This window comes from Grus americana, chromosome 11, assembly GCF_028858705.1.
Source record: "Grus americana isolate bGruAme1 chromosome 11, bGruAme1.mat, whole genome shotgun sequence".
Classification (NCBI taxonomy): domain Eukaryota; kingdom Metazoa; phylum Chordata; class Aves; order Gruiformes; family Gruidae; genus Grus; species Grus americana.
In genome coordinates, this window is record NC_072862.1 from 249,095 (window position 1) to 271,742 (window position 22,648).

Genomic DNA, 22,648 nt, shown 5'->3' on the forward strand with positions numbered 1-22,648 from the left:
GCACTGAGCTGATACACCATTATAACTGTGCAAACTGAAATCCTACTGTAAGAATTTTACTTTCTTTTTGTATTTTTCAGTTGAATTATTTCTTTTCAAATCTGCATGTTTCTATCTTAATGTAGCGGTTCAAAGTGAAAGAAAGCCTTTTGATGTGCAACGTGAAAAACCAACCAACTGTGCAGCTTCCACTGAAAAAATCTATATCAGAAAAGATCTACGAAGCCCTCTAATAGCAACTCCAACATTTGTGGCAGATAAAGATGGGACGCGGTGAGTACCTCAGTTTAATGGGTCTTTGTCTTTATTTGTGCATATTACTTTGCTGGCACACCTATACTCTTTTTTTCCCCTCCGCACTAAAGAATTGGACAGAAAAGAGCTCCAGTTCACAAATCATCTGTTTCCATTACCAAGACCATCCTAGATGTTCTGCTTGTCATGAAAGTTTTTATGTCTGAGCACATTTGGGTGGTTTTCAGTTCAGAGCTGGGTCTTGTCCAGCCAGGTCAAAGCACAGGCAGGGCAAATATGTGATATTCAAGCAAAAAGCATGTAGGCTTATGCTGCGATGCATTCAGGTTAGCACTTCTCTGAAATCAAATCTGCAAATAGCAGACTATCTTCGTTCTCTTAAAGACAGGAGTAAAAGAGACTGCAGTGACTGCTGGTTCAGATCCCAAGAGTCTGTTTTCAACAACAGCAAAATGACAGCAGCTTCCTTTTACTATATGGAAGATATTCCAAGATGGTTCCCATGCTCTCAGTTGTCTCCATAGGCAGTGGGTGTGGAAATGCATTTCATAATATGATTTGTCTTTTTCTGAGTAGAATAAAAAAGAACTCTACGTTGAATAGCACATTTTTAAAACTGTAAGTCCAGTTAGTTTATGAATGGATAATGACCACCTAAAGATATTTGATCTCAATATTCAGGGTTTTTAAATATATATATTTAATTTTTTAAATATATATATTCTTTGTTGATCAAATGACACTGCAGTTAGGAATACTGGGCTGCAAACTTCTTGGAGAATTGTTTTTCAGTGTTCTCATTTGCAAGTCAGATTGTTCACAAACACATTTGCTTCTTTTAGATTTCCTTGTGCTACAGATCCCTTACAGTCCTACAAACAATATTATAGTCATTAAGTGTGACTCTCTCTTCTCTATGTAGGATTCAGGTTTACATAACACATGATAATTTGCTGCCTGTGGTAGTTCACAATGTTAGTTGTTAGTCTCAGGCCCCGTAAACAATAAATTCCCCGTGGCCTGAACCTGTCATGCGTGCATGTGTATTCGGTTATGCAGACTTGGAGTGTTATATAAGTAACAAACTTATCCTTGCTGACTGTAAAGACTTCACACTGTCTCCCTAAATTAGATACAGCAAAGGGAAAAGAAGTTTGCTCAAAAAGCAGTAGAAGTAAAGGCAGCAGAGATTTTATGTAGACCTTGGTTACATGACTGTTTATGACTGTATTTTGGAATGTAAAATATATTTTCTTACATAACTTTTTCAGCGCTATCCATTGTCTAACTTGGAATGCACAGTTATACCTTCCTCCACAGTCTAATGCATAACTCTAGAGCTATTAAGTCTCTCATGAGACCCCACCTGCATTACTGAGTCCAGCTCTGGGGTCCCCAGTACAAGACAGACATGGAATTGTTGGGGCAAGTCCAGAGGAGGCCATGAAGATGATCAGAGGGTTGGAATACCTCTCCTGTGAGGACAGGCCGAGCAATTGGGATTGTTCAGCTTGGAGAAGAGAAGGCTCCGGGGAGACCTTAGAGGAGCCTTCCAGTACCTAAAGGGGCCTACAAGAAAGCTGGAGTGGGACTGTTGACAAGGGCATGGAGTAACAGGACAAGGGGGAATGGCCTGAAGCTGCAGGAGGGGAGATGGAGATGAGATCTGAGGCAGAAATTCTTCCCTGTGAGGGTGCTGAGGCACTGGCACAGGTTGCCCAGAGAAGTTGTGGATGCCCTGTCCCTGGAAGTGTTCAAGGCCAGGTTGGATGGGGTTTTGGGCAACCTGGGCTAGTGGAGGGTGTCCCTGCCCATGGCAGGAGGGTTGGAACTGGATGGTCTTTAAGGTCCCTTCCAACCCAAACCATTCTCTGGTTCTATGACTTCTGAGAACAAGAGAAGACATCTTTCCTTAAGACAGAATAAACCAGCATAAAAAGCAAATGAGAGGATATCTATTTGGGAAGTAGTCATTACTTTTGCACAGGAAACAAAAACATATTCCAGTCTTTCTGTCTCTCAAGCTAGTTTTTGGAAACGGTTTCAGAAGAACTTAAGTCTTAATGAATAAATTCTGAGCTTCATTAAATTGTTAATTTAAAAGTTGTTAATCTCTTTTATTCTGACATAGGTTGTTACACATTCTTACGATTAATGTAAAATACTATTGACTGTCTTATGCTTTTGAACAGGTCAGCAGGTCTTCTTGATCCGGGAATGCTTGTGAATATTCAGCAGCCTTTGATCAGGGATGATGGTACAGTCCTCCTAGCTGCTGATTCCAAGGTATTATTCTTTCGGTTAAGTAGCTATGTACATAGACACAAATAATTCTCGCTCTTGAGAAGATAAGGTTGGGTAAGTCTGAAGATCTGTACAAATGGAGGTAAGAAGCTGATCAACATGAGCATGATTTCTTTTCACGGGCATATTTCTGCAAAAGTTCTGTCACAGCTAGTTCCCCATGTGATATGTCAACTGGGGCTAGGATTGATGATTACAATACAATTTAAAGATCATTGTAGCCATTGTTCTTCCTGTAGGTGTTCAGGAGGAAGGAAAAGGTACATAAGGAAAAAAGAACACAAAGATTAAAAATGGGAAAAATTTATGTATGATACATCGCCTATAATTTTGATCTGCTAGTATGGTTCTTCCTTTTTAGGCTGAAACAAGCCAGGGTGCTTTAGGAACACTAGCAAATGTTGTAACATCTCTTGCTAATCTCAGTGAGTCACTAAATAATGGAGATACTTCTGAAGTTCAACAAGAAGAGCAATCTGCAAGTGAGATTACACGGTATGCCTTTATATTTGCATGTTATTTAGCAGTTTGTATTTTATATGGTATATACTTACACATTAAAGTAATTTGGCATCATAACACCAAACACAGTAGAGCTTGCCCCCTACTTAGAAACACAAAACCAATTCTTTAGAAATCCAGGTTTGGCTGTTGTCCTCTGTGTCCTGTTATAAATGTAGTGTTCTGAAGCTAGACCAGATTTCATACTCAGAATAATAATAAATGACTAGTTTGTGATCTTGAGAGACTCTGAGAATAGCAACACTTTAGTACGCTTTTATTTGATAGGCTTGTTATGTGGAAGCTTCTCCTGCACAATGCTCGTGCCCTTAGCCCTGCTCTTTAGGGGTCTGTATTACTGCAGATTTCTTTTTGAGATTGTGCTGCCATAATACCTGCTAATAATGTAGGGAAAATGTAGTTAAACTTTAAGATTAATAAACTTTTATTTTTTTAATGTTTAGAAAGAGTTTGAAGTCTTTGTTGTCTTTATTAATGAGAAAAACGGGAAAAAGGAACATGGAATTGTAAAATTTCCAGCAGAGCTTGATCTCTTCCTTTACAGGGGAGATCTTTTACCAGCGATATATGGGCAGATGTATTCCTTTTATTAATGTCTGAACAGTACAGAGGTGCCAGGTTGTAAGGAAAAGTCTGACCTTGTGTCTTAGCATAAACAGTTCCGGTATATGTTACCTCTAAGTGGAAATGCTTTATAGCATTTAATTTGACCACCACTATAAATTTTTTAAGGTGTAAGGAAGCACTCTTTCATTGTTTATTGCTTTTTTTTTTCCCCCCCCAGAGCATTTGATACTTTGGCTAAAGCACTTAATACTACAGATGGTACAGCAGCTCATAACTTGGCAGATGGGGTGGATCCTACAGGAGGGGGGAATATTCATGTAATCAGTAGAGATCAGTCAACACCAATTATTGAAGTGGAAGGACCCCTACTTACAGATACACATGTCACATTTAAGGTATGCGGTTCTTTAAATGTCTTACTAAACACACACTGAAGACATACCCAAAATTAGTGTACTCTGTTTTCTTTATTCTTATATTTAATTTTGGCAATATAATCTAGGATAACAGCTGCTGTTACAAAGCTTCTAATACAATTTTCACTCTTGCATTGCTGCATCTAAAGAGTATAGGTGTTATTTCCTAAGACCTTTTCATAGACAGAAGGATGCTTTAAAATTTATTTCACTTTCCAGTGCTGTTGATAACCACTTTCCGTATCATCCATATAGTATGCTGTCTTTCTTAATTTATAATTTTAGACAGTTTAAAATTTTCAGCTAAAAGGCTCCTTCATATATAGAGAGGTTACAGTGCCATCTTAGACGTTTATTGTTCGACCACTGGAAAAGGTCTTGTATTTTGGAGATGCTTCCGCTTCAACTGAATGCACACACACACATGTTGATAAACAGTGTGCTTGAAATAAGGGTGTTCACCTTGCTGTAATCACATTGCACTGTTTCAAGAAATACACAGATCATTACTGAAATAAGTAATACTTAATGTAGTCAAACTTTTATCATAACCTGCTTATTCCCATTAATGAGGTTTTGTGATTGTAGATTCCTATTACATGACTTTCCCATTTTAGATATTTAGATTTGAGATTTTATTTTGCTTCTTTTTTAAAAGTTTTAAATGATCTTTTATAGTACTGCGATGCTAGCCAATGCTCCACAGAGCAATGAAATTTATAGATTTAATTATTGTTAAATGACTATTAAAACATTTTAAAAGGAAACATTTGAGCTCTCTCCCACATAATTTCTTGTCTCCCATTCCCATTTTGCATTCCTTACCAGTCATAATGAGTATTTACTCAGTTTAGTAGTTTTCCTTTGACAATTTCTTGTCACACAGTTGACTATGACAGACTATGAGAGTAGTTTGAATGTTTTTGCTGGTTATTTCATTGATAATAAAATCTGGTTTATGTCTGAACTGTGTATATTGTACTGTACGTTTATTTTTTGCAGCTGACAATGCCCAGTCCAATGCCAGAATACCTTAATGTACACTACATCTGTGAGTCAGCATCACGACTACTTTTCCTCTCTATGCACTGGGCTAGGTCCATACCTGCATTTCAAGCTCTTGGGTAAATGGACATATTCTGTTGAACGATTTCCTTTCTAATGAATTTAAGCACTGATCTGAACACTTGTCAGCTTTTTTTAATTTTTAAATGATGGTATTGTCTAATTTTTAATGAATTCTTTAAAATGTGTGAAGACTATGCAATATTCTCCTTTTTGAACAATAAAATAGAAGATGGCAGAGGAGGGGGATAACTACAATATCTGATGTTACTGCAGTTACAGAAGCTAAAGCTGAATCAAAAGCAAGCATTTAATTTGTAGAAATATATCTTGGTAAAGAACTGGTGAGCACCACTCTACAGAAAACCTGAAATGGTTTCCTGTAGTTGGCCTATCACTTCTTTTTCCTTTTTGAAATATGCTAGTATATGCCTTTTAGTAAAGTGGTTTGGAATACGTTAATCCTTATTATTAATTGTTATAATTAATATAATTACACATAGGGCAATACCAACCTGATATGAAAACTACCCACCGTTGTATGATTTTCTGTTGTTTATAGGCAGGACTGCAATACGAGCCTTGTGCGTGCCTGCTGGAATGAGCTGTTTACCTTAGGCCTGGCACAGTGTGCACAGGTGATGAGTCTGTCTACTATCCTAGCAGCTATTGTCAACCATCTCCAGAACAGCATACAGGAAGGTACGTTTTCAGTGTGTGATTCTTATAGGTCTTCAGTCCTGTCAACACTACAGGGACATTTGTATAACATGTCTCACGAGTTGTTTCCTAATTGGTGGCAGAATTGTTTCCCAGGATCCAGAGGAAGGAGAAGCTTTCTCTTGCATAATTACCTTTCCTCTGGTGATCTACAACTTTTGTTGCACTGACCTCACAGAGATCTCTGTGGGATAGAAGTGTCCATAGAGGAAATGAGGATAAGGCTGGAGAACATATGCTCCTGTCTTCTACATCTGGCTGGCAGTATAGAGAAAGACAAGTACATTCTAAAGTTGGGTGTGCTCACAGAGCTTCCCTCCCATCCAGATGTGTTTGGGTTTTTTTTCTCTTAGAATAATGAGGAGGTCTTCCAAACCACACCAGATTTTTTTTCCTTTCAGAACTTTCCTTCTCCTCTTGTCAGTGTAAAACTATAGCATTTGCCAAGTATCACAAGAATATTCTTGCAAGTATAATGGTTTTGGATACCGCTATAGTGCAGTAATGATTAATGTATTTTGAAGTACCCTCCAAAGCATTAAACAACCTCTTTTGTTGACACTCTTAAGAAGACTGATGTAATTTTATTTTTTAAATTCAGTGTTGGCCTGTTGATAATGATGACTATCTAGAATGGATTACAATCTGTTATGGTTGCTTTTTTTCATTCTTTTCTTTAAGAATGCTCTCAATCAATATGATTGATTAGCATGAAAATAACATTGCATTTTTAATAGGAAAAAACCAATACTAGAGGTTTAAACTCTGCAAACACAGCATATTACATGAAAGCTAGCTTAAATTTAAATGTGAGTTAGAAGTAGTTACAGAATACTATTTGGTACCAATATGTTTGATGATTTTTGTGGTGTCATTATTGTGCACACAGCAAAAATTAGAAAATAGGCTTTTACTGAGGAGAGTAAAACTTGATTGTAGAACTATAAAATGTACAAAAATAGATAATCTGAAAAAAATGTTTAATATCCTTCAGTCCTAGTAAAGTACATTTGTTTTAATCTACTTTATTAGCTTCACTGTGATAAAGTAAATTAGAAATTTGATTCTTAAAAGAACAGTATGCTTTCATAATGAGTATAGTTTGTGGTTTTTTGAGGGGCATTTTTTTTGTAATTTAAGAGAGCCTAGACAGTCCTCAAAATACAACAAACTAACGCTCCTTACCTGCACAGAGAGAGAGGTGAGAGTTTAAAAGACCAATAGGGAAACATGCACATTGTATGTTCTGCACAGGGTTAGGCTTTTACTTGTATCTCTGTCAGAATAAAAAGAGCTGTCTATTCCACCTACACCCCAGGCACTGAGTTTGTGGAGAAGTGATGGGGCTATTACATCCTTAAGCTGGCTCCACTTCTATTCCCACGTCTCAAAAAAGAAAAAAAATTAAATTTGTTCTACAACCTATACTTCCAGTCATACTGTGTTACCTGAGACTGGCCAAGAAAAGAGGATGATTTGTTTTATTTATCTATTCTGCAAAGTTATCATATTCTATTGTGTACTATAACTTTAAAATTCAAAACAAAGTGAAGAAATTTCAGAACTTCACCTAGGAAGCATATTAGTGATGAGGCTATTTGGAAACTCTGGAATTCAAGCTCACTTTTTCTGAGTATTTCTGCACCATTGTTTCCCACAATACAGAAATAAAAACATTACATCATGTCTACCTTGATCCATCTTGAGTAACTAAGAACTCATATCACAATTCATGTATTTTAGAAATTTAGATTGTGCTTTCATTCTTATTTTAAGACATTGTGCAAAAAAATGTTTCTTCTGTTCAATCGTTTTACTGCAGTTTCAGAAAATACGTAAAATAATTATAAATTACATCAAAGATTCAGTTTAAGGCACACGGGCCTAAGCAATCATATACACTATTAGCTGTACAGACAAAGGTAAAATACTTAAGTTACAATGATATGAAATACTAGCATTAGTGGTCATGACTGGAATAAAAGGATTCTAATGTGTCTCTCAAGAAAAAGTTTCATCCCTTGTGAATTGACTTACCTCTGAAGTTTGATAGTAGTAATTATATATTCAAAGATTTGTCTTAATGTAATCTCTAAGGTTTTCATCCCTTGACTAGTCTGCAGATATGCAGTCAGAGAGAAGCTATATTTACCAAAATAGAAATATCTCTCTCCCTAGCTGAGCAGCTAATACCCTCAATTGTAACTTACCCACAAATAATATAAGATCTTTTTTTAATCGACATTTTAAGAAAGAATATGAAGCCAACATAAGGAACGTGATGTTTCAAATGATGGAAGAATCTGTGGATGTGTATTTGAGTGAATTTACCCCTTTGGAAGGAAAAAAAGACTACCATAGTAAATGAAAAATTCACTTCTAAAAGTACAGATAGAGGAAAAAGTAGCACTGTCATTACTGCTCTTGCATTCTCTTCTGAAAAAGCTAACTCAATACTGTTTGAATTTAAAATCAGGATTGCATGATAGTATTTGTTTTGTGCTTCTGTTCATTCCCAGAATCACTAGCCAATTGTAGAATAATTCACCATAATTTGAAAGCCTGCTCAGAACAGTATATCACTGGAATAATAGTGGTGTTGCAGATTATGCTGTACTGGCAAAATTATGCAAGAGTTAACATTCTGTTTGCTAGCCCTATGTCAGACTCAGCTTTATAAATCTACATTTCCATAATCATTCAGGCCATCCTTATACGTTAAGTGGTTTTAAGATAGCAAATGACACAAAAGACTTGGTTTTATAAAAGGATATTGGTTAATATATCAGATATACTTGAGCTCACATAAAATAGTAAGCAATATCTTTTTGTAGATAAACTTTCTGGAGACAGAATAAAGCAAGTCATGGAACACATCTGGAAACTTCAGGAGTTCTGTAACAGCATGGCCAAGCTTGACATTGATGGATATGAATATGCATACCTTAAAGCTATAGTCCTCTTTAGCCCTGGTAAGGAATTTAGTAACCATATCTTTTTTAAATGATAAGCATTAGTATGTTAATGTTTTAGCAGTTTTTTTAATGAGACTACGTCTTGAGATGAGACTGATCTGTTAAGCTGCAGATAAAATGATTGTTTCATGATGATTCATCACAAACAATATGTGTTTTAAAAATAACTTTGGAGCAACATATCCACGTTATTTACAGTTCCAATGTATCAGGAATTTCCTGTGCACCCACCTTAGAAGACTAGACTCTTGATTACCTTCAGCTGAGACTATGAGTAATAAGTTATCTGGGATGAAGTACATGGCAGGAAGGATTAGAGGAAATACATTCTCACAGTGACAAAAAGAAATTGGCTTCAATTTTAATACACTCATAAGAGGAGTCGCTGAAATATGAGCAGAAATACCACTGTATTTTATGTGGAACTTCCACAAAATCTCCAAAATTAAATGTAAACAGGCTGTCTTCCATTTGTTACCAAAAAAATGACAGCAGACAACTAAAGCATGATCAACAGTGTTTGACATACGAGGATTTACTCAAAGACGACACTTGAGATTTTCTGGAATGATAAGGTAAGGACATTAAAGAAATAGGAAGTGACAGTCTCTTCAGCAAAGGTGTTGCTAGCACACAGAAAAGTTAATTTAAAACTGCTGAGAGGCTAAGTGAAAGAGAAACTCTTGCTCAGAAATTTAAATGATTTACTTTAATCCAAAGGTTTTTACCACTTTGAATTTAACAAAATACAAAGAAATGTGTATCTTGTTAGGGATGGGTGGTTGGTTAGGGATTTTTTGCATTGATGTTATTTTTCTCTTTGTAATAAAACTTAATTTACTTAGAAGATACTGGTGTCCTGAAATTTGCTTTTGAAATTTTTTGGCAGATTGTACCATTAGGGTTAGGTTTATTAGGATTTTTACTCAAGTTGGAGGAGCAAGAAACTCTCCAAACTCAAGCTAGCTCTGTCCTGTTTTTAAGGAAGAGCAGTTTGAACACAACACTGAAGATACTTGGCCATAGTCAGATATGTCATATTTTCTGTTTTTTTTCTAATCACGTGATTGTCTTTGAGGAGCTGAGCCAGCTGGAATTAAAACATGAGACAGACTCAGAAAGGTCAAGAAATCGATCTGTCAAGCGAACAATCTTAGATACGGCTCAGTCAGCATAGTTAGTCAAAATCACAGAGGCAAACACATTTTAAAAAGCAAGGTTAGAAACATTGCCTGGTACATACCTACAGGCTTAATCTTTTTCCACTTTCTTGTGAATACACACAGCTGTAGAGAGAAAAGTGAGCAAGCTAATTCTAAAGCCAGGAAGCAAATGTTCAATTGAGTGGTTTTCTTTATACAGCTAACATGTTCAACAGCACAATACCAGAGAAATATTTTAATGAAATTAAATGCGAGAATCTTATAACTACATATATTTCACAATGTATAGGGAAACAATCGACATACAGAAATGTTTTGTTTCTTTAGATCACCCTGGTCTGACCAGTTCAACCCAAATAGAAAAATTCCAGGAGAAGGCCCAGATGGAATTGCAGGACTATGTACAAAAAACCTATCCAGAAGATACTTATAGGTATTTATTGTCTATAGTACCCAAAGTAATGTTGTGGGCCGTAGCTGGCTAAAGTACAAAATAACATAATTGATGTAAAAATTTCCTTTTTTGACATCTGTTCTTTTTTGACTATTGATGAGAAAGAACTAGAACCTCATTTATAAAAGCAAGCAGGTTTGTTTAAAGATAGGTAGAAGCAAGAATAGCTGTCTACCTTCTTCCATGTAAATTAAGCTTGAGTACCTTTTTTTTTTTTTTGAGGGTCTCGTTGCCATGTCTACAAAGGTAAACAGACTTACTATATTAGAAGTCTCAAGAATAACTGCCTCAACTGCCTCAAACTTACTTAATTCAAACTGCCTCCTTTTTCAAGTTAGTTGTCAAAGAGGCTTTGAGATAATAAAAGGTGATTGTCATCTTTTAAATGTTTGTCAAGTTACATATGCAGAAAAGTATTAAAAGTGTCAGTTTATAAACCTTGGAAAAATAAGGATTACATGCGGGGAACAGTAACAAACTCTTAAGCTTCTGTTTATAAGAAGTTCCCATGAACTACTTATTTTCTCCTTTTTTTTTTTTTTAAATTTCCAAGGGCTTGACTTTGAAAGTGTCTAACTTGTTTCTTCACCTCTCAACTGTTCCTGTTTCTTACTTGCTAGAAATAATTATCCTATTTTCTAATAATCTCCATCAAAACTATTTTAAATTTCAACTCAATGATTCTCTGCACTGCAAGGGAAATTCTAACTTCTGTCTAGCAATATATCCTACAACATGTTCTCTAATACTGTGAAAGGTATCCCCATGGAAAGAAGCATGCAATCCCATGCATTTAAGCAAGGTCTGAGGGTAGTATAACTTAAAAAAAAAAAAGCCTGTAAAAGAGAGAGCTTCTCCCATCTCAGAATCTGGTTTCTGCACTGATCTTACAGAGTTAACATTGTGTGGGGCAACAGAAAGGGCATGCCAGTTAGATGCAGCGAAGATGGGATTCTCTACTTCAGAAATATCCTCAAATCCCACATTCTTCTTCTGTGTACAGTTCAGTTATTCTGTTTTGACGTGTTAGAGCTGGATATCTGCCATAAAAAGAAATATAGAATTTGTTCCATATACTTACTTCTCTTAATAGTGGCTTGAGGAAGAAAATCAGTGTGTTACATTTCCCAAACAATGTCCTGTATTTTAATTGATATTCTGTATATCCCCATGCTCACTCATAGATCAAGTTTAGAGTACAAATCTGATTATTTCTGAGCAACTGAATGCTGGCACAAATTGACATAAAAGCACAAATGTTACAATTTTCACAAAAACAGCAGCATGGCTTGAATCTTTTTGCAATTTTCCCCTGAAGTTTACAAGATGTGGTATATTAGCAGAATGGACCTTATATATTTTCTCCATAGATATTCAAGCAGTTTCCAGAGACCTGTGTTCAGTGCTGCCTAAGGTTTGCTATTACATGGCTCTGGTTCAGGAAATAAATTTATTTTGGCATTTGTGATGTACATCTGCCATACAAGCACAGCAGATATGCTTTCATCACTGTCCTAAATTTCAAATACATTTAAAGTCAGAAATTTAATACAATCACTTCATTGTATTGGATGTCTGTTAACATCCTGGTACATAAAATACCACAGAATTTGGCAATATGTATGAGTAACAGCACATCCCTCCAAATTCCTTTTCTCATCAGAAGCAGATTCTCTTATCCTTTTATACATACCCAGTCCCATTCTTGCTATCTGGTTTGTCATTAAGTTGCTAGGCAACTGAGGACTATGCTGTTTATGGTTTAAATTTTAATTAAGCATTTTACTCTTAAAATTGTGCACTAGTCAGTATGAATATTATTAGTCTCAGCATTGTCCTGAACTATTAAGTGCTTCCAGAGCTGGGAATTTCAAAAGCAGACCAGGAGAATTGTGTGTTTGTACATACACGCATTGTGTCTACAAAGGGCGTTAATATGTCCTTTTCAGTGGAAAAGCACAAAGAAAGATGGTAGCTTTTCATTTCACCTGCAGGATAGAAAAACAAGTAACCGTTTTTTTTATGGTAGCTCAGTTGGCTTTAATCGCCTCTTTACTCCCATTCAGGAGTTACGGTAATAATAAAAGCAGATCCAGCTCTTTTACCCACAAAGTATTTTGAACTTGTATTGTATGTATTTATAATCCACTGAACTTCTTTTTCAGGCTAGCCCGGATTCTAGTTCGCCTGCCAGCACTTAGGCTGATGAGCTCTAGCATTACTGAGGAACTATTTTTTACTGGTCTCATTGGAAATGTTCCCATTGACAGCATAATTCCCTACATTCTCAAAATGGAAACAGCAGAATATAATGGTCAAATAACTGGCGCATCTGCATAGTGGGAACAATACAATTTGATGGATCAAAGTAACTTTCATAAAAACATACAATTACAAAGTTAAAAGAATAGCATTTTGGTATGTACAGATATTTCCAACTTGTTACCAGTTTCCTGTCAGATTTCTCCTTGTCTGTTTGCTGATGTTGACAAAATTTAAGCAGCTTTTAAAAGACCTGCTATAGGACCTTTTCTGCCACAAGGAATATTTTTGATGCCTTTCATTTAAAAGGCTATAGATTACTGAACATACTTTTCACATGCTTTGTATTTAGAAATTATCAGTGGTTAAAAATAGAGTTTTATAATATCAGAGATTAGTAATAAAATTACTTTAAAAGTAAAAAGAACTGTATGTATATATTTAAAAATATCCTTGGAATTAATATCTAATAAATGCCAGGGTATAATACTAGCACTTTGTAAGCACTTCTTGTCAAAGCGACAACGTCATCAATATCCTGCTTATGAGTATGGAAAATGAAAAAAATGCATATGTCCCCGGTCAAAATGCTAGTGATTTCTGTGAAAATGTAGAATGCTACAGGAGACAATCATTTATTCTACAACAAGTCACTTGCTCTTGTGTTACACGTGAAATATTAATGTGGATTCTTAAATTGGATATCCACATTATATGAAACTGTACTCTGTTAAATTAGCGCAGATGTAATTCACAGTACGATGCAGTCATAGTGACTATAATGTGCTACAGGAATTACCCAAACTAGGAGAAAAAATGTATTTCTTGCCAGAGTAATGATGAAATATTCAGGTTTGTTAAAGTTTCTATTCAGACCAATATAGTCATGACAAATGTTATTCTAATAGGAAGCCTTTTGATTGTGCGGAAAATCAGTCATTAACTGGAAGAACCGTCATCTTCAAGTAGAGCTGTGTGATGCACTCTGAGTATGCTCTTTGTATTTCCAAATTTACTCCTCTCTACTCCTAAACACCCTCTTCATCCAGCCAAAGGTACAATTTAAAACCTGAAATGTGTAGAACCTCTGGCTATCAGCAAGAGTATATTACAAAGCTCTCTTACTGTATTTGTGCTCCCCTCCCTCCTTCCACTTCCCTGACTGAGCACTTCCAGCTTTGCAGTGCTCTCAACCTTCCTATTGACTGAGTTTGAAACTGAAATATAGTTAACGCAGTTAATGACTGATATACCATGGACTTATAAAATTTACTATTTTTAATTGTCTAGAGTGATGAGCCATCAACATGTTTTCTAGTATTGGCCATTAGGCGCTAGCATTGCTTTCATTTTAGTATAATTTATTATTATTGAGATTAAATATTTTAAACAACAAGAGTTTAAACAAAAAGTCATAGCAATTAATACCTTCATCTGATCCTGGCTCATTAGATACATCAATTATTTCAATTATTTGTATGGTAGAGGCATTTTCCACTTGTGTATTTTTATATGGCAAAAATCTAATAAGTTCAGCACTTCTATTTTTCTTCTGTTATTGACATTTATTTAGAAACGCCAACCAGGTTGGTGTTTGTGTCTTTTAAAGGTCTGAATTGTAGCTGAAAGACCTTAAGCAGCTCTAGATGAGGCTTCTGAAGTAATAAAAAGTCCTGACCTGGTATACTTCATTCTCATTAGGAGGCTCATGTTTGTAGCACTCATTGTGACATGGAAGGCTATTTAATTTTATCTTCTGGATGCATTAAAGTCTTCTACAGTTATCATTGTTACAGCATTCAGAATCTTCTTAAAAGGGTGTTACAGAGAGTCCAATATACATGCAGAGATTTGTAATACTGAACTTTCGTTTCTCTCGGCTTTTGCTACAGCAAATGAAATTGTCATACTTTTAATGTGATGGAAGTTCTGCACTCTGAATGTTAAGTCAACTGTAACACAGAATTTTTTATGAGCTGTTTTATTGCAGTGTGACTTCTTGTGTGATTGTGTCAACACTTTGATGCAAAGTCCCTGTTTTAAGGGTATACAACTTAAAAATTAATTGCGATATTAACAACATCAGAAGAAGTAGCTAACTTGGAAAGAGTTGTGGCCATTTTTGTTAAAACTTAAAATTTGATTGGGTTATGTCATTGTTCTAAAAGCAGTATGCATTAAATTATTGTGATATTTTTCATTGTAAAAAAAGATTATGCAGTTTAATTTGCTTTCAGTATTTTGTAAAAATCATGTAAGCAGATAAGTAAGCGTTGTTAATGACAAACGAAATATTCCTTAGCACAAAAACTAGCCATTGGATCTTTTTTTTCCAAATTTGAATACATACCAGCTGGCTTTTTCATGACAAACATCATTTTAAGTTCCAATTTTTCAAGTAAAAGGGCCCCATTTTCTGTGCAAAAATCTCTTTTCCTAATTTTTCTTGCTTGTGCTGTGAGCATAACAGTTCAGGAAACAAAATAAAACCACTCCAGTTTTTTGGGAGCAGAGGGATCATGTTAAATAAAACTTAAAATGCATGCATTGTGTTACATTTGTAAATCAAAATGTTAAATATCATGCAGCTCTGTTTACAAATAATCTATACTCCCTACAAATGCAAGGCCACATAATTATATCCTTGATCCATCTCTGGTAGTCACTTATTCTGCAAATAGTTCCCTGGACATTAGGGATAAAATATTCATTTGTGTAAATGAAGTAACAACAATGCAATCCATATCTAGGATTGGTTTATTGTGCATGCATTTAATAGATGAAATGAAGCAGTTCCATACTTAAGATCCTGATATTACCATCGAAAACCTATAAAAGTCTCTCTTTGTATATCAGCAGCAGCATGATTTGCTGGCTTGCGTGAGTCAGAACCAAGCTAATTTAGTCCTTATGCCATTAACAAAAAGTACTTTCACTAATGCTATTTTGATTCCAAGACTAACAGTTTGGATTGTAGAAATTTGGACAGCAGATGTTAGATCCTAGAGCTTAAGAAATATTCAGAATGTAAAATGTTTTGCATATTTGAATATTAGCTATAAATAAGAAGATAGATGTGATGAATAACATAACAGTTCTTTCTCAAATGCTGCTCAAGGGCTGTCATAAAAATAAGCCAAAAATTTGGCATATGATGGAGAGACACTGAAAGGAATCACTTAAAACCCTGCCATATAAAACTATAAACCATCTTCTCCAGTGCAGCAGGGCTCTTTTGTGCTAAATTTCAAGTGTAATCACAGAATCACAGACTGGTTGAGGTTGGAAGGGACCTGTGGAGGTCATCTGGTCCAACCCCCCTGCTCAGGCAGGGCCACCTAGAGCCAGTTGCCCAGGACCATGTCCAGGTGGCTTTTGAATATCGCCAAGGATGGAGACTCCTCAACCTCCCTGGGCAACTTGTGCCAGTGCTCAGTCACCCTCAGAGTGAAAAAGTGTTCTCTGATGTTCGAGGGAACGTCCTGTGTTTCATTTTGTGCCCATTGCCTCTGGTCCTGTCCCTGGGCACCACTGGCTCCATCTTCTTTGTACCCTCCCCTCAGGTACACATTTATACACATTGATGAGATCTCCCCTGAGCCTTCTCTTCTCCAGGCTGAACAGTCCCAGCTCTCTCAGCCTTTCCTCACAGGAGAGGTGCTCCAGTCCCTTCATCATCTTTGTGGCCCTTTGTTGGGCTCTTTCTGAGGTTTCCGTGTCTCTTGTGCACGGAGGAGCCCAGCATTGCACGCAGCACTCCAGGTGTGGCCTCACCAGTGCTGAGTAGAAGTGAAGGATCCCCTCCATCTATCTGCTGGCAACACTTTGCCTAACGCAGCCCAGGATATCATTAGCCTTCAGTGCAGCAAGGGGACGTTGCTGGCTCATGTTCAACGTGGTGGCCACCAGGACCCCCAGGTTCTTTTCTGCCAAGCTGCTTTCCAGCTGGGTGGCCCCCAGCATATATTGGTGCCTGGGGTTGTTCCTCCCCAGGGACAAGACTTTGTACTTCTTCCCCCTTTTGAACTGTATGAGATTCCTGTTGACCCATTTCTCCAGCCTGTCAAGGTACCTCTCAATGGCAGTACAACCCTCTGGGTGTATCAAGCAGTGAAGCTGCCAATCTATCAGTGACCTAGATATAATCTAGCAGTGAAGCTATTTTAGCTCATTTGAAGAAATCTTTTCCTTGTATGTAGATCAATAGAAATATTGAACATCCATCTATCAATAGATGGATGTTCAAGAGGCACAGAACTGATGGATTCTTTCTGCCAACAGTTCAGGTGTTGCTTGGTAGCAATAGAAAAAGGCACATCTAAGGAAAATGGGCCTCACAAAGTTTTTCTCGCTCTATGTTAACCTTTGATGTTATTTTCAGCCTCTTCTGGTGATTGGGCTTTCAGGCCACTCTAAGATAATGAAGGTAGACCAATGTACACAGTACAGCTGCAGACTCAAGCAAGTTTTAAACTATCTCTGCAGAAAATATTACAATGCTGATATGCAGTTCTTGCCATTTCTGAGGTTTGTTTCATCCCCCCTGCCAGTAACTGGAAGATGTTAACAGGCTACTCTTACTCTCTTTACTTTTAAATTAGTTTCATTTTGTTTCTTCTTTGCAAGTGCAAACTTTTGCTTCTGAATATGGGACAGGAGAGGTTTTTTTAATTATTGTAACAATTATTGAAAAACTATTTATTGATTTTAAGTATGGAAATAGCTTGTTTTCATAAAGGCCAAACTTGTGTTTACAGAACTAGGAGTCAACAGATCACAGTCTGAAAGTGATTCTAAGAAAAGTGACATCTCACTGAAGGTCTACTTAGTGCCTAAAATTCACTCTCTCCAGAATTTTCGATGTCCTGTTTCTGTTGCTCTTGAAATGAAAATATCTTAACTTGGTAGAAATATAGAGATAAACTATCTTATTAGGTCTATCTTGAGTACATATGTATATTGGTAATAATTCATGCAGACAAATGTTAGAATTCTGTGCTGACTGAAACTGGGGCATGCAGGGAGTGATAATGAGACAATAATGTCCCTTCTCCATGTGCTTCATTTGTTTTCCAACTCCTTTGAGAAGGAACTGGATTTTAATCTTGTAGAATGATCAATAACTGTGTAGGAGAATTTTGGGTTAGCTTTGTAATAATGATTTTTATTGCATCTCTGACAAGGGCAAGAAAGTATACTACTTTTCTTCCCTTAATTTACTTCCAATGGACTAAAGAGACACAGAACTGAGATCGTGTGCAAAAGTCATCTTTCTCTGCCTATTTACACTGCTTGTAAATTAGATACAATGCTTTTGGTGCCAGTGGAGTTACTCTGGCATGAAACTGGTAGAAGAGGAAAAAATAATCTCCAAGGAGATATCCTTGAAAGAGATCATACAAGCCTTATTTTAGCTGCCTTAAAAAGTTAGATGATTAAGGAGGCTTAGTTTTCAGAGCACTCTGGGGCAAGAAACTATAGTTGGTCACCATTGATTACTTGGTATCATTTACCAAGTCTCTTTTTACCATCATCTGAAGCACTTGGCCCTCAGGGCAGCCATAGTGCCTCCAGTGAATAGCACTGACTCAAGATTCCTGTGCTGAATACAGCTGGCTCTGCGTTATCATAATAGTACTCTTTGGCAAAGGGCATATTCTGAGGTGTGATAGGGAAAACAAATCAGGGCTGAAGATTTTAGGCAAAATGAGTGTCCTGACTGTCGTCTTTGTCAGAAACTGTAAAACACTTCAGTGTTTTCATTGTTGTGTATAACAGACACAGGACTTTCACAGATTCCTGAATTATTTCATCCAAGATGCTGAAGATGTCAGTATGTTTTCCTGCCCATTAAAATTAAGAGGGTAGTTAGGATTCTTCCTGGATTACCTGCTGTTTAATAAGTAAGGGATAATTTTAAAAAGCACCAAATAGCATGAGTAGCAAGGGTTTCAGGAACACAGTTCAGCCAGAAAGAGGGAACTGGAAATTATCAGGCTGAGGATACTGCCCAAGAAGCAGTTATGAAAGCAGCTTAATGCTATAACAGCACCAGTCAGGAGCCTTGTTTGAATTGGGTCATGCGAGCAGTAGAACTGGCAGGTCAATCAGACATACATAGGTGCACCAGCAAATACTTACAGGATGATATCACCCTGAAAAGACAAAAAAAAAAAAAAAAGAAAAAGTTAAAATGTTGGTTTTCTGTTTGAAATCCCTCTCCTCTTCTTCAGTTACTTCAGTGCAAAAGCAGGGTAGGTTGGTTCTTCTTCATCTACTCTTGCCCATAACAGAAAAAGCAGAAATACCAGGCAAATGAAGGAGGTTCCCATCTGTCCCAGTAGTTTGCCACACTTGCCGTACAGCAACAGAACAGCTGCTGCAGTGGTTTGCTCTGATGATAAGCATAGGCCTGCTGTGAGAGCAGCACACAACATATGCAGTCCTAATGCCTCCATATACGCAGGGAGAATCAACAAAATGAGGCCATGTTCACCATATAGAGGAGAGTAGGGGGCAGAAGATGGACAAATTATCAGCACCTATTAGATCTTGAATGATGGAAAATTAGTTTAAAAAAAACAGCTTTATCTGAAAAATTGCCAAGAGGGCATGGAAAAGGGGAGAAAATGAAAACATTTATTTTTTGCACCTTTTAATTCTAAAGTTGCTGAGTCATTTTAACAGTACATTTTCCTGAACTAAGTTTAGGCTTATCGTTTGATGACAAATACCATACCTCCTCTTGTTAGACAATACAACAACCCTACTTCTGCTGCAATCAATGTTACCAACATTATATGGGAAATTATTTGTGGGGGAAAAAAAAAACCCCACACGTTATTTATACTGAGGTTGCAAGTTAAATTCTTCATTAAGTTTAAATGCTCCAAGTCTAAATATATTAGACTTGGAAAACATCAGACCCTAGAATTACCTTATTACTCAGCTTTTTGTTGTGACGTTACACTAAGTTCATCACAGATAATACTGTCATAATGTTCCATAATTCCCACTGCCTGATTGGTCCTCTGAGTTACATGAATGCTTTGAAAATGGCTTATTACTGTTAAATTCATGCCTGTCTTCCTTCTTTTTAAAGGGTTTGATTTGTTTTTTTTACACATCTTTATTTTGTGCCTCCCACCATTGTGCATTTCTGCATGTTCAATTCTAAAACTCACTTGAGCAGCTAATGCATATGTACATAGTTGTATGTATGTGTGTATGAATGTATATGTTTATACCTATCTGTCTAAATATCTTATGTACAGTGTATAGAAAGTGTGTAGTGTATGTATATATGTACAGATATGTAGCCATGTTCATACCATTCTATATGTTCAAGGTTTTCATTCATTTGCTAATCCAGAGCTTCCTAGTTTTCCTTTCTTAGCCCAAACTAAGCATTGCTTAAACAGTTAAATCCTCATGAATATCAGAGCTTTGCACCTTTTTCTAAACCCAGCCTGAATTTAGTGTTTTCTGTTCAGAACTGACAAATATATTCCATGAATTTTCTGGCTTTTATGTTACTCCCTTTACTTTTCTCATTTGACGTGTAGATATCTGCCAGTGAATAGTTAGACAGACATATAATGGGAGCTGGGCACTTTGGAGCATTTCAGAAATCAGACTTGCAGTAAGACAATTTATTACTCATAGGGAGTATTCAAACATTTAAATTATTGAATATAAGTAGTTCTTATTCCTCTTCCCTTCTGATGACTTAATTACGAAGGAAGCCTTCTGTAAAAGTAATTCTATTAACTTTTTTTTTTTTTCACATTTCAAGGCATTTCACAGACCACGTAAGGGAGTAGTTCAGCAAGTCTTGTTTCTGTCATATTAAAAAGGTGAAGCGGAACTTTCTGGGCATTTATTTCCATCTTTGGTACTCAATGTGGCAAAAAAGACTTGTGTATGTTTAAGCAGATGAGCAGACACCAATTAAAATAAGGTGAGCTTCTTGCGTGCTTAAAGTAAAACACAAGTCTCTCCCAGAGTCAGGCCCTCTGCTTGTAAGTCTTTGCTATGGAAAATGCTAAGAATGTTCTCTGTTTCTTGCTGTATCATCTAGTAATTGTTTGTAAGCTTTTGTTTCAAATACAGAAAAAAAACCCCCAACCCTGTAAAACATCCATTTTAACATTTCAAACGTTATTTTTGAGGATTTCAGCAGGAAAATTGTTTTAAATCAATGGCAGGAATTCCTGTGACAGATGGTCCTTCACTGGTGTCTTGACAATCAGTGCTGTTTCAATGATGTTTGCTTTCCTCTTTAAAGGCTGAATGGAAACCTGAATGTCTGTTAATGTCATTGTATTGCAGTAACATTTTTAAAGATTAGGAAGCCAGTTGGGCTATTGATCAGGATTGAATCTCTCTAAAAATTCAATTGTGACTCTAGAAAAAAGAGCATGTTTTAAAATTGTGACCTTGTTTTACATACATGTTTGAAGGACAAAATGCACTCAAATTTAAGTGACAATAAAGGTTCTGTTGTAATATTCTATGGAAACTCTGAAATGTGAAATCAGCTTTCTGTATTTGATCACAGAAAGCAAAAGTCTGAGAAGCACACCTATTGCCAGGTATCTAACACCCCATAATAACTGGCTTCTCATACATTTTTTAATGATCTTAGATAAATGATAATAAGGCACAGGTCCATTTTAAAATATATTTGATGATTGTGGGTTAAAAGTAGGACTGAATAAATTTCCAATGAAAAGGATATTCTTTAAGAAGAAAACATGTTACTTACAGAGCATATATATGTTACATTTCTCATACATGGAATCAACATTAAATGTGGGAATTTCCATTTTTAATAATTAATCTGTACTCCAAAAAACATTGCAAGCCAGTGTTCAAACAATTTCATAACTGAAAAACTGCACATTGTGTGTTGTATCTATTTCGCATACCAGGGAGTTCTGAGCTCCTACAAAAGTAGCAAATTTTTATAAAAGGAATCATCTTTTTTTAATTCCTTGGGATATTTTCTGGAAGTTTCTGTTCATTATAATTTAGGAAACTTGTTTATGTTATTATATTTTAATTTCAAATTAAAAACCTTGCAAAAGTTGTTAATTTCTCACAGCTGCTTTTGTGATATCAACATTGTTACATGTGATAGCATTTCAAAATAATAGCATGTACTTTTTTTAATCTGAATTTTATATCTAATCAATGTCTTCAGTCATGAAGAGGAATTTGCATTGTTGTGTTTGTATATAGAGTATTGCAGTGCATGATTTTAGCTTATGCATTTTATTAAATGCTGTTTAAATGTGGCATTATATTGTTGTGGCTTAATACTACCTAAATGAGGTTTATACCATTAAAGTGAATTACAAATATAAATGCATTCTTGAGTTTTATTTTCAAGTTCACTTAATTTTTTCTTAAACATTAGGTGTCTAAAGCAAATAAATACATAATTTACTATCTTTTAGGGAGAAACAGTATTTCCCCTTCATTATAGCGGTTATCTTATGAGTGATTTAACTGGGTCTAAGACAGAAGGTAAATCCCATGAACCTTACTGACACCAGGGAGCTACTTCTAGGAGAAGGAGAAGGACCTTTTCCTAATGATTTTAATTAATCATCTTCAGCCTTCTGTTTTTCTCAGTTTTTTTGAGGAGGTAGTTAGCTATTAATCTGGTAGCTCCTTCCTATTCCCCAGTTTTTAAATTAAGGTGATGCATTGGGTCTTGTTTTAGTTCCCTTCCCACAGTAAATGTGTCCTCCATTTTATAAATAACAAGGTTGAGATGCACCACACATATTTATATAGAGAAGATAGATAGTTAACTTCATTTCTTGTTGCTGCTATTAGAAGCTACAACTTGGACAAGTTTCACTTAGCAGAAATAAGGCTAATCAGACTTTAGGTTTCAGTTGTCAAATCCAGGTGTCTACAAGAAAAACATGCATG

General features: G+C 36.1%; 1 protein-coding gene across 15 annotated transcripts in view; it reads left to right on the top strand.

Annotated features, from left to right (window-relative positions):
• NR2C2 (nuclear receptor subfamily 2 group C member 2) overlaps positions 1-22,054 on the top strand; it is a 46,567-nt gene extending 24,513 nt beyond the window's left edge. For 10 of the 15 annotated variants that reach the window (XM_054837900.1, XM_054837902.1, XM_054837897.1 and 7 more), the window contains 9 exons: positions 126-273; positions 2,448-2,541; positions 2,921-3,054; positions 3,866-4,043; positions 5,067-5,188; positions 5,692-5,831; positions 8,684-8,821; positions 10,315-10,420; positions 12,607-22,054. In XM_054837900.1, coding sequence (XP_054693875.1) covers positions 126-273; positions 2,448-2,541; positions 2,921-3,054; positions 3,866-4,043; positions 5,067-5,188; positions 5,692-5,831; positions 8,684-8,821; positions 10,315-10,420; positions 12,607-12,781 — 1,235 coding nt within the window. In that variant the 3' untranslated portion in view covers positions 12,782-22,054. Of the gene's footprint in view, positions 1-125; positions 274-2,447; positions 2,542-2,920; positions 3,055-3,865; positions 4,044-5,066; positions 5,189-5,691; positions 5,832-8,100; positions 8,664-8,683; positions 8,822-9,316; positions 10,282-10,314; positions 10,421-12,606 lie in introns of those variants that run through there. The other 5 variants (XR_008578774.1, XM_054837905.1, XM_054837909.1 and 2 more) reach the window with 5 other exon arrangements.
• The last annotated feature ends 594 nt before the right edge of the window (positions 22,055-22,648 follow it).